Raw genomic sequence first — 12,408 nt, 5'->3', positions numbered from 1 at the left:
ATACGTAAGGCTGCTGTGAATCAGAGCCGACTTGATGGCCAACTAACAACAACAAACTCGAGATAATTTATAGGCATTAAGGCCTCCAAAAGCAGCCCTGGTGGTGCAGTGGGCAGGCGCTCGACTGCTAACCAAAAGGTTGGCTGTTCGAACCCGTCAACCTTCAATAGGAGAAAGATGTGGCAGTTTGCTTCTATAAAAGTTTACAGCCTCGGAAACCCTGTGGGGCAGTTCTACTCTGTCCTGTAGGATCTCTGTGAGTTGGAATGGATTTGATGGCAATACGTAAGGTTGGCCTGAGTCAGAATTGACTCTGAGGCAACTTAACAACAACAATAAAATCTATAGGACTTGGAGATGGATTGAATATGGCTTGCATAAGGGTTGAAAGAGATCCTAATGGTGCAGGTTAACTAATTCATTCCTTTTATTCAGCCTTATCTGGATTAAATAATATTTAACCTTGAATAGTGAGTTAACAGTATTCAAGGTTAAACATTTTTAGGTTGCTTTTCTGAGATTTGCATTTTATGGTTTAGCTTATTTGAGGACAGGGTCATAGTTAGGTTGACTTTATCCCTTTTAACTTATGTGCCTTGTGTGTAGTTTGCGTTTAGGAAAATCTGAATCTTTGAGAGTTTTTTTTGTTGTGCATATCAAGAAGTTAACCACCATTATCAAAGCAGGAGATAGTTAAATGGTTTCATGTAAGTTTCATCTGTGACAAACTGATATTTTTAACCAAAGCATGTGGGTTTGGATGTGTTATTATTCAAAATTATAAAATAGCAGTAATACCAGATATTTTCTTATCTCCATTAGTATAATTGGTCTAGTCTTTCCTCTTTACTGAAATTATGAATAATTTTAGAAGATCACTTTCTGTTGCTGAAGGAGCAGCTGATGTTATTAGTAGATGATCATATTCATGTCTGAAGAATTCTGATAATTGAGTGACTTCAACAATTAATAGGAATTTCTCTGACATTCCTCAGCACACGTGTATGTTTTTGTACTCTGCTAGCACAATATTGCTGGTGGAAAGGTGACTGCTGAATGTTACAGCTTTTTTTTTCCTTTAGAAAGATTGCCCTTGATACTGAATATTGAACATGTCAAGGAGCTGGGGATAGCAAAAAAGTCTGTATATAAAACTTTATTTGAAGGATTATATATTATGCTTCAGCTAATAAGATTAGACGTTGTAATCCTTCTTCGGTCCATTGCAGTGCAAAACGTATATTGAGAATCAAGTATTACTAAAAAAAAAACAAACAAACCAGTTTTAATATATTCATACATTAGTTTGTTATGAGACGGCTTGTTAAAAGTCCCATTCATACAACAATGCTACAACGTATGGAGAGTAAGGAAAATAATTTTATCTGAGGGAGTCTGGGAAGGCTTTTGGAAGGGGGTGGGATTGGGACTGGTAAATATGGGAGTAAGAATGGCATTTTGGGTAGAGGAAACAGGTTGAGCAGTGGCCTCTACGTGAGGCTTGTTTGGGGTGGCTCACAAAATTAATGCAAGTTGGAGCAGTAAAGAAGGCTGAAAAGGAAGTAGGGGCTGGTTTGTGGGAGACAGTATTTAATTCTGTGTGTGTAGTGTCATCCCACTGAAATTTTTTGAGTTAAGGGAAATAGTATTTTAAGAAAGTAGTTGATGACATTATGTAAAGGAGATGACTACAAGTGGTAGAGAGACCCTGGGTGGTGCAACCTATTAAGTGCTTGGCTGATAACTGAAAGGTTGGAGGTTAGGGTCCACCTACAGGCACCTCAGAAGAAAGGGCTGGTCATCTACTTAAAAAAAAAAAAAATCAGCCATTATAAACCGTGTGGGGCACAGTTCTGCTCTGACACATGTGGCCATCATGAGTCAGAGTTGACTGGATGGCAGCTGGTTCCTAACTTTGCATGGTGATAGGAATCAGCTGGGAGTAATTGTTAAAAATACAAATTCCTGGTGCAGTTCCAGCACCACTGAATTAGAATCTCCAGGGGAAGATGCCTGGGAAGCCCTGTCTTTAATGAGTGCCTCACATGATTTTTATTTTAAGGTGCTTGAGAAACAGTTTTAGGCAGTTTCAGGAGTCAGTTTTGAATTCTTTGAGCTTTTATGTTTGACAAATGCCTTAAGTTTTAAAAGTCAAGATGACTGTCTCATTTGCAGAAAGCAGTTCCATCAAAATTTGTGATTTAAATTTTTAGAAAAGGATAGCATTTTATGTTTATCCTTTTCTCACCATGTGTTTTCTCACGGCCCATTTTTGTATTGTGTTTGTTGCTTTTGGGCGCTCTCATTTCAGTTTCAAAGGTTTGGATCTTTTATCCTCTAGTAGGTTTTTTTTTTTTTCCCAGCTGAGTTTTTATAACTCCCATCCCTGCCAAATCCAACCATTACTAATCCCAAAACAGCAGTCACAGTATAGGTTTCTGAGCTGGATTGGTATTAGGTGTGTGTGTGTGTGTGTGTGTGTATAGGAGATGGGAGGGTAGGAAAACGCCCCCCAGAAAAAAATATTTCCAGAAGGTAGAAAAGAAACTTATACATTGGTAACTTCCTCTTCCCAGTCAGTTTATTTCCTAAGTGAAACTTGTTGAGGGCAGTATCTGATTTCCTGCCTCACTTAATTTTTGATTTGTCTTATGATTCTTGCTCACAGTTCAGAGCTATGAGAGGAGGAAGATGGGGAAAATATATTTGTTACTTTTGTGTAATAGGCTAAATTGAATTTTTTACAGATTATTAAAGCCAGGAAGGTAGTTTGTAAATCACCAGACACAAAAGGTATTTTGGTCCAGTTTACATCTTTTGTACTACCACAATTTATTGACTCTAAAATGCCATGGATTATAAGATACAATATTTTACATACCACTTTTTTAAAAAAGGCTGTCAGTTTAAGTATTACATGATGCGGAGATGCCATTTGATTGTTAGAAGCATCCCTAATTCTGAGATTTTAATATGAGAAAAGAAGTGGTCATCATAGAGAATCTATGAAATGTCTCTTCTGCTGTTTGGTTAGCCATGCTGACTTCATTATAATAGTAATGTGTATGTTCTCCTTGCACAAGTCTTATCTTTAGAGAAAAAGTAAGGGTGTATGTATATATATATATATATACAGCATAACATGTGCATTTCTGGAAAACCTTGTCTTCAAAATTGTATACTAAAAATAACAACTAATGAGAAAAAAATAGTATCAGGACAGATTACTCAACTTGGAGAGTACTAACAAAAACAAAAATCTTCTTCTTAAAAATATTTGCACATATGAAAAGAGATTAACTTTCTAGTAAAATAACGTAGGACTTTACCTTTAAACAAAGATCGATAGAAGATTAAGGCTGAGGCTAGTGTATAATGTTGCAAAAACAAGTTGCTCAGGGAAATGGGAGAGCCAAGCAGTAAGCACTTCCAAAACAGGTTGCTTGGCCATGGGTGAGTCAAGAGAAATAACGTGGGGTGGTTTGTCATCAGATGCAGTGCCGTGTTCCTCTCTGGTTGCTGTTAATTAGAGTTTGCATCTGCTGTTGGAATCGACTCGATGGCATTGGGTTTGGTTTTTTTGGTTTATTACATGGTGATGCAAAATATTTAAGTGCTGGGGGAAAAAAATCTCATAAACCAAAGCAACTTTGATGTTACCTCATCATTCCCCTATTTACCAATTGTTTTGAGCTAAATTTTGTTAGGGAAACTTGCATTACAGCAGAACAGATTGAAGCCTCTCAACTGCTCGTATTTCTGTTCATTCTGTTCTCCTTGTCCAAGATATCATCTCCCTCTTTTTCAGCTTTTTCTCTCTTACCCCTTTTATTGTAACTGCTCTAGTCTTTAGTGATTACTTACTCCTCTGTGCTTCTGCAACCACTCATTGGACTTTTCAAATATATTGTGTTTTTCTTCTTTGTCTTCCCTGCTAATCTGTAAGACCATCAATTCGTACTGTGCATACCACTATACCACTTATGGAGCCCTGGTGGTATAGTGGTTAAGAGCTCCGCTGTTAACCAAAAGGTCAGCCGTTCAAATCCACCAGCTGCTCCTTGGAAACCCTGTGGGGCAGTTCTGCTCTGTCCTGTAGGGTCGTTATGAGTTGGAACTGACTCGACGGCACCTAACAACAAAAACAACATACCACTTATGCCATTGGCTTCTGAATTTAGATGTTATATATAGGCCATAGCATTATATTGTATTCATTATCTATAAATATTGAATGTAGGTCGTTTCTTTTTTGTGGATACTACCTTCCTAAAAAACATGTACAAAAGTCAAATGTGGGAACTCTTAGCAGTGGACTTAAGGTCTTACATGTTCTTCCAGAAAGCTAACTAATATAAAATCCCTAAAACCATCTTGCCTTTAGAATACTATGTCTATACTTATTTCTTTCTTAACATAGTCTTTAATTGTATTTCTTCTCAACTAAACAGTCTCTAAGATTAAGTTCAGTGGGCATCTGAGTATAGAGTGTCAGTGTATGATTGAAAGTATCAGTTGTTCGTAAGCTAAGGCCAGTCCATTTCTCGGTGGACTCTTTGATTCATGTAAAATGAACAATCTTGGAAAGTGAAAATTAACCTCTTCTGTTTTTAGTGTTTTCTTAATTATGCAAATAAGCAAGTTGTGTGGTTTGAAATATATGTATCAAAGAAAAAAGAATCTCAGGAAAGAGGAGTAATAGGCAAGGATGAGATAATTAAAAAGGTAGTTATTGGAAAGGTTGAAAAAGTAGGTTTAGTGGCATGGTCTTAGAGACTGGGGGAAAGAAAGGAGAAGATTATGAGAAGTTAATGAGTAGTTAGTAAGGACATTTGAGCTGAATTTTGGTTATGATCTGTTTTATCTTTTTTTTTTAATCCATTGGTGTAGAATGTGGGTAGCTGTCTGAATGTAGTAGATCTGTAGTTTTAATTTTTACTTTACGTTTTGTAAAAAACAAGTGTTAGTGCTCTTTGTAGGGAATGGCTATGCTACAGCATTCTATAATCATTTTATATTCTAGCTGCTCAGTTTATTTATTCAAGACGTGACAAGTCTTCAGCTGTCGATACAGGAGAAGAATATGATTATGAAGATTTGAAAGAGTCTTCCAAATCCCCTTCAAACCATCAGCTAAGTGGAGTTGATCAAGGTACAATGAAAGTGGTGTATCTGTGTTCTTTATCTGAAAATGAATGATAACCAATATACTAGAATTAATCAGTTTTATTGTGATTATTCATAATTGTGACTGGGCAGTAATGATACAAAAGTGTATTTTCTAGGGAAATTTACATTTTGTTAAGTATAATTTGTGAGGAGTGTGTTTAACTATATGGTTGAAAGTTAATTGTATAGCTATTGTTGAGTAACCAGAATTTTTAATTGAACTATCTTCTTTCATCTTTTCCATAGGAGAAACTCCAGTGATTTGTTATGAGAATTTTTTAGGAAATATTTACTATTTCATAAGCTCTATGTGGAGTTTAGATTAGATTACAGAAGCTCCTTTACTTAAAAAGACTTTAGGCTCCAAAAGGCTTTTTTTTTTTTTTAAAACTTAACCAACTTTACGGTTACAGCTGGGCACTTAACCACTGCGCCACCAGTGCACCTTAAGGTCAAAGTAATTACTATATGAGTGTCCTGATTGTTCACATCTGTGCTGTATATATTAATTTTCAGGAGAGAGCTTGTAAATGGTAATGACGTTGGTCCTGAGTTTGCTGCTTCTCAACTCTTAAACATTTTAATAAAGATATTTTGTATTTTGGCTTTCTTCTTTTACAAATAAGTTTGAAATATGACATTGCTTCACACACATCATTGAAACCATAAATTAATAACGAATGTAGTAGAATTAAAATGACCAGGTATAACAGTGATGCCATCTGTTGACTGTCAGCACAGCTGAGCTGATTTGCTCTATCTGTGGGGTATGGCTTTGTTCTATAAATGTTTTTAAATTGAAAATCTATAACTTAATTTGAAATTAGAAAGAAGAAATGTATAAATTTGAGAGTTGATCTTTGAATAAACCAGCAAGATTTATACCAGCTGTCAGCCACATTGAAAAAAATGGAGAGAAAGCACAAATGTACAAAATTAGAAGGGAGAAAGGGGACCAACAGTTACAGCAGAAATAAAAAAAATTTCTTTATCAACTCTGCAAATGCATTTTAAGACTAGAGAAAAGTTTGTAGAAGAGCTTTTATATAAACTCTTCATCAGTATCTAATTTTTAAAGAAAGTGTTATAGTGACCACACTGTGATGAGAGGGTGGGAATAGAGTAGAAGTTTTATCTTTATCTTCTGTGCCTCAGTGGACAATGATTAAGAAGTTATGAAATTCAGAGTTATGTTTGAGGAGAAAAGTTCCCACCTGAAACACGTAAGTAGTTGCATGTTGACAGTAATAATGATTGTAAACAAAAAAATTTGCCATTGAGTTGATTCTGACTCATGTTGACCCAAAGTGTGTCAGAGCAGAACTATGCTTCATCGGGTTTTCAATGGCTGCGATCTTTTGGAAGTAGATCACCAGGCCTTTCTTCCTGAGGTGTCTCTGGGTGGATTCAAACCGCCAACCTTTCCTTTAGTAGTCAAGTGCTTAACTGTTTGTGCCACCCAGGAATTTCAGTAATGATTGTTGCTAACCTGTACTGAGTGCTTTTCAGGTACTGTTCTAAGTGTGTTCAGATATTAAGATATTTAATCTTCATAACAATGTTATGTGGTAGCACAGGTATTGTCCTCATTTTACAGGGAGGGCAATGAGACACAGAATTAATTTGCTCAAGATTATATCAGCTAATAAGTAGCTTTGGGGTATGAGCCAAGATAGGCTGACTCCAGCCTCTACTCTTAATCCCCTCACTATGCTGCCTTTTTATATAGGAAATAGTTGCTGTAATTAATTAGAAGAGGCCTTGATACCAGTTAATAGTAAAGTTTTCTGTTCAGTTCAATAATTTATTTATCCAATAAAACCCATTGTTGTTGAGTTGATTATGACTCATAGCGACCCAGTAGGACAGAGTGGAACTGTCCATTTGAACTGCTGACCTTTTGGTTAGCAGCTGTAGCACTTAACCACTGTGCCACCAGGGTTTCCATTTATCCAATAGTTACTATTTTTCAGGTACAGTTTATTAGCCTAAATTTAATCTTGGACTAAGCAAAACAGAATTAGCCAAATATTTGAGGAACTTATTTTTAATAATTTAAAAAGGGAACCATGGAAAAAACCACCAAGAGAATTTTTTTTTTTTTAAAGGAAGAGTATTGCCAATAGGTTCCTTGTTCAACATGTAATAATATAAAATGTAATATAAATTGTATTCTGTGAAATGGTTTCACAGAGTAGGGAATCTGCCAACTTAGTGGTGCAATGATTTTCAGTCTTCTTTATAAATTAGAATTTACCTGATATTTCTAGCTCCTAGAGTTATTGTGAGGAGTACAAAAGGAATGTATATAGAAGTGTTTTGAAAATTGTCAGGTATCATATAAAGATAAATTAACAGAATCATTCATTTATTCATTGGACCCTAGGTTCTGGAGATAGAAAACCTCGGCTGTCGTGAATTTGCATCATTAATGAGTATCATTAATGATTACTCTTTTATAATGAAGTAGTATTCAAAAAATGAAAATCTCTAGGTTTTAGTTCAAGTTTTCATTTTTTTAATTTAAAAAATAAATGTACATACTCTTTTTGATTTACTGGACTTCCTTATTCTTATGGCGTTTTTATATTAGATCACCTCCCCCATTTTTTAAGAATCATTAAGGGTGATTGTGCAGGGACTGTGATGGTTCAATGAGAGACTTCTCACCTTCCATGTGGAAGACCCGGGTTTGATTACTGGCCAATACAACCCATGCACAGCCACCACCCGTCTGTCAGTGGAGGCTTTCATGACAGGCTAGAAAGAAGGGTCTGGCAATCTGTGTCCAAAAACCAGTCAGTGAAAACCATATGGATCACAACGGTTTGATCAATCAAGGGGATGGTGTAGGACCAGGCAGTGTTTTGTTCTGTTGAGTCAGGGGCTGACCTGATGGCAGTTACCAACAACAAGGATGATTGTTGCCAATAAGAGTATTGCCAATGCATACATTGTTCAACGTGTAACAGTGTAAAATGGCACCATTTAGTATAGCTTTTAATTATTGTTGTCTGTTTTAGCTTGTCTTTATTCATCCCTCGATTGCATGAGAGAGGTACTTGGAGATGCTGTACCAGATGAAATATTGATTGAAGCAGTTCTAAAAAACAAGTTTGACGTGCAGAAGGCTTTGGCAGAGGTTCTGGAACAAGATAAAATACAGAACTTGAAGGTCAAGAATGTGGGAGCAGTGTCTTCAGGGAAAATAGCAAAAGGTATGCCTTTACTTACTCTTTTATAGTTATTTTAGAGTTAATGCTTAAAAAGGTTTGATTTGTCTTGAGCTATTAAGGTAAATGAGCAGAAAATTTTATATGTTACAGTTAACTCTCAATTATTATCAATTGATTTTCTAGTTTATGAATTTCTAAGCTGAGACCTGTGTTCCCTGTCTTTTATTATAGCCTGTTTTTTAGGTTATTTCACTTTTTTGTTTGCATAGCTAACAGAACATGTCGTTCTTGTTGGGTGCTGTTGAGTCAAGTCTGCCTCCTAGCAACCCCATATGACAGAGTAAAACTGTCCCATAGGGTTTTCTAGGCTGTAATCTGTATGGGAGCAAATTGCCAGGTCTTTCTTCCTTGGAGCCACTCAGTGGGTTCGAACTGTCAGCCTTTCTGTTAGCAGCCTTTCAGTTAGGGCTCACTTAACAGAACATTAAAAAAAAAAAACAAAAAACTCAAACCCGTTGCCGTTGAGCTGATTTCAACTCATAGTGAATTTGTAGGGCAGAGTAGAACTTTACAGAAGTAGCCTGCCACAACTTTCTCCTGCAAAGCAGCTGATGGGTATGAACTACTGACCTTTCGGATAGCAACCGAATGCTTAACCACCGCACCACCAGGGCTCTTCCTTAACAGAACACAGAGGAAATAAAATCAGATAAAAATAAGACAAGGCAATTTTTGCTTCTTATTAGTAGCTTAGAGAGTTTGTATTATTATTATTTTTTTAATCTCTTAGTGAGACAAGACTAGGAAATTAATAGCCAGCCAACTGATGCCAAAAAATCCTTTTATGTTTATAACACCAAAACCTACCTCACTTCTGTCAAGTTGATTCCAACCCGTAGTGACCCTGTAGGACAGAGTAGAACTGCCCCTATAGGGTTTCCAAGGCAGCAGATCTTTAAGGAAGCAGGCTGCTACAGCTTTCTCCTGTGGAGTGGCTGGTGGATTTGAACCCCTGACCTTTTGGTTTGTAGCCGAGCACTTTAACCACTGCATCACCAGGGCTCCTTTTTATATCACGTATAAATACAATTTAACTTTACTTAAATATCATTAAATATATCATAATTGTATAACTCTTGCTTTTCATATGCAGCTCTTTAGTTTTAGATTTGTGGAATTTGGGATTAGATGTGGAATTTAGTGGATGTAAGGATATTGAGTTACCTTTATAGTAATTGGTGTGACGTCTGTCAGTAGGAGCATGCTGATCTGTTAAAGATAAATAACTGTAAATGGGTTGATGTTTCTTGTAACTCGGGCTGGATTTTTGCCACAAGAAGGTTGCATACAGTCTGCTACCATGAAATGAAAGTCGTTTCTTTGTGCATTATTAACTGACCAGGTACAGGAACGAGTCTGTATTAAAAAGCAAATCCCAGATCGTGGTAGGAATTATAAGGTGCTATTTGTTTGCCTGTTCGTTTTTAATGTGGTAAAAATACAGAAAAAGATGATCCCAGTTCTTTTTATTGATTTCTTAGAAGTTTTGAATATGAGACAACCCTGGCTATAATTTAAGCATGTTAAAACCTCACATTGTGAGATTTATGAAAATTAGAACATTGACTAACTGAGCACTTATATTTGGATTTATTGGTGAACATAGTATGAAGGTACTTTAGATGGTTAAAGGGAAGTAACAATTTTTTGTCCTTTAGAGAGTGTTCAAATAATGTTAAATAATGATCAAGTATCACTTTATTCATGTCAAAAGAAGCATTTGGTAATTAAATGCCTCATTTCATGTTTCCTTTTGGTTGCTGTGACTGTCTCCTGAATATGTCAACCTATTCATCTGAAAATCAATGGCTATTGTAAGGTAAGGAGTCTTACTTTCTCCCTCTGAAGTTTCAGCTGATAATGTTCAAAGCTGTTGTCCTTCATCAGTGAACCATTTGGATTCTAGTAGTAGTCCCTGTGATTTTTCTGGCCCAGTAGCAAAATATGGATTATATCATAACTCTCCAGTTGTACCAAGTCACTGTTTACTCCATAAAAAAAAGAAACTTGACAGACCTAAAAGTGAAAAGAAACTAGAATCATGTAAGTTAACAGAAGAGCTGTCACTGGCTGACCTAACTAATGATATGCCAAGAGATCCATTTCATGAATCTCGGGAAAGTCAGCCATCAGTCAGATTATCAGCCACAGACCGCCTGGAAGGTCTGCTTCCAAAGAGTCTAGATGCTGGCTTGTTAGGACCTCACGCATCTGAGTATGTCCCCAGAGGTGATACTGAGTTCAAAGGAATACCAGATTTAAAGTTATTGATGATAAAGAACACACCTAATAAATCTTTATTTGTTCAAAATAAGTCACTACCTGATTTCCAAAACATTCCAGTACAAAACAGTTTAAGAAATTTAAATAATCCTTCACATTTAACTAGCTCTTTGGAAAATATGACTCTTGATAATTTGAATGCTAGTAAAAAGACTGAATTTGGAAGTGTTCCTTTAGTTGAACAAAGTACTACGAGTTCCATTTTAAAAAAAGACAGTGTGCAGTTTTCTCAATATGAAAGCCCATCCCTAGCTGAGCTATGTCAGGAGCACAAAGAAAACAACGCAGACCAATGCTTTACTTCACCTGAGCTTTGTAACCCATCATCTGCCAGTTTCATGGATCTAAGTTTGGGATCCTTTCCCCTGTCGCAGCTCGCAAATCGGTATCAGTCTTCAGCTGGAATATCAGAATTAACAGGATCTCTGTCATCTTTGGCATTTTGTAAAGCTTCTCCTACAAGAGACCTCAATAATTTGTCACTGTCTGATTTGATTGCTGAAACCATTGATGTAGACAAATCTCAGATTAAGAATGATTGCTTTAAGTTCAGTTTATCTGAAATGAGGCCCTCTGGGATAGATTCAAATATTGATCTTAGTGTTCTTATAAAAACCCCAGATTTTGTTCCAAAATCTGTAGTGGACCAATCAACTGCACCAACACCAGGAATTAAAGTTATGAGTTCAAAGTTAGGGAAAAACTCCAGTTCTGCTAAGGACAGTAAGAAAAACAGTAAAGGCTCTCTGACTCGGAAACTACCTTTCTCTCTCTCTTGGACCAAGGCTCTTGCTGCTAGACCTTCAGCTTTTGCTTCAACATTGTGTCTTCGTTATCCTCCAAAAAGCTGCAAGCGACACACCCTTAATCTCTATAAGGCTTTTCTTTATAGTAGACAGGTTCAGGACGTAAAGGACAAAGAAAAAAGCCCTCTTATAGTAATAACACCATTTGACTTCAAATCAGCATCTCCCGATGACATCGTGAAAGCTAATCAAAGGAAAGCTTTTACTAGAGAATAGTAATGAAAACAAAACTTGATAACTGTTGTAGAGCTTTCTATTTTAAATCCATTTAAAAGCTTTTATAGATCACTTTATATTATGGGATTCAAGTTGTAATTTTTATATTAAAATTGTCTTCAGTGAGTTGATAACAGCTTTAATTGACATGTATTTTTGCACTGAATTTTTTTTTAAAACTGTGTCTTCTTTAGTGATAACTGCTTTATTTAAGCTGATAGCCTATAACGGGTGTCTGTTTACAAAGTACATATGATGATATTGTGAAATCAAACCTCAGATATTTTTGTTTGAAATATTCAACTTGATACATTTTTACAATGAGATGTTTTCTTTTATAAAATATTTTTGTGCTTTTTTTCTTAAGCAAAAATGCTACCACTTGGCTTTAATTATAGTTCGGTGATGAAGATTTTTCTTCTATGTGACATAGCACAACTAAGACATATTTTAAAATATTGCTGGTATGATTCCCAGTTTCATTATTTTTCTGAAGGTAAATACTAAATTTTTCTAATAGAAAATCTTAAAATTCTTGACTTTTAAGAATACCGTGGAGGTTGTTGAAATGCATTTTTGATGATAACAAAATGAAAACTCTTTAAGGGACCATGTACATACTAAAGTTGGAATAATAAATTATTTTTTATACATTTTTGAAACCATTTGTCCTAAACGCACATTTTAAAATAAATATA

At 35.8% G+C, this 12,408-nt stretch overlaps 1 protein-coding gene across 5 annotated transcripts in view; it reads left to right on the top strand.

Annotated features, from left to right (window-relative positions):
* Positions 1-12,408, top strand: part of HBS1L (HBS1 like translational GTPase) — a 97,555-nt gene that overhangs the window by 8,176 nt on the left and 76,971 nt on the right. For 2 of the 5 annotated variants that reach the window (XM_049901589.1, XM_049901581.1), the window contains exons 3-4: positions 5,024-5,152; positions 8,193-8,387. In XM_049901589.1, coding sequence (XP_049757546.1) covers positions 5,024-5,152; positions 8,193-8,387 — 324 coding nt within the window. The other 3 variants (XM_049901598.1, XM_049901607.1, XM_049901615.1) reach the window with 3 other exon arrangements.

The sequence above is a fragment of the Elephas maximus genome, chromosome 1, assembly GCF_024166365.1.
Source record: "Elephas maximus indicus isolate mEleMax1 chromosome 1, mEleMax1 primary haplotype, whole genome shotgun sequence".
Lineage (NCBI taxonomy): Eukaryota > Metazoa > Chordata > Mammalia > Proboscidea > Elephantidae > Elephas > Elephas maximus.
This window is presented reverse-complemented; position numbering and strand designations above follow the sequence as displayed.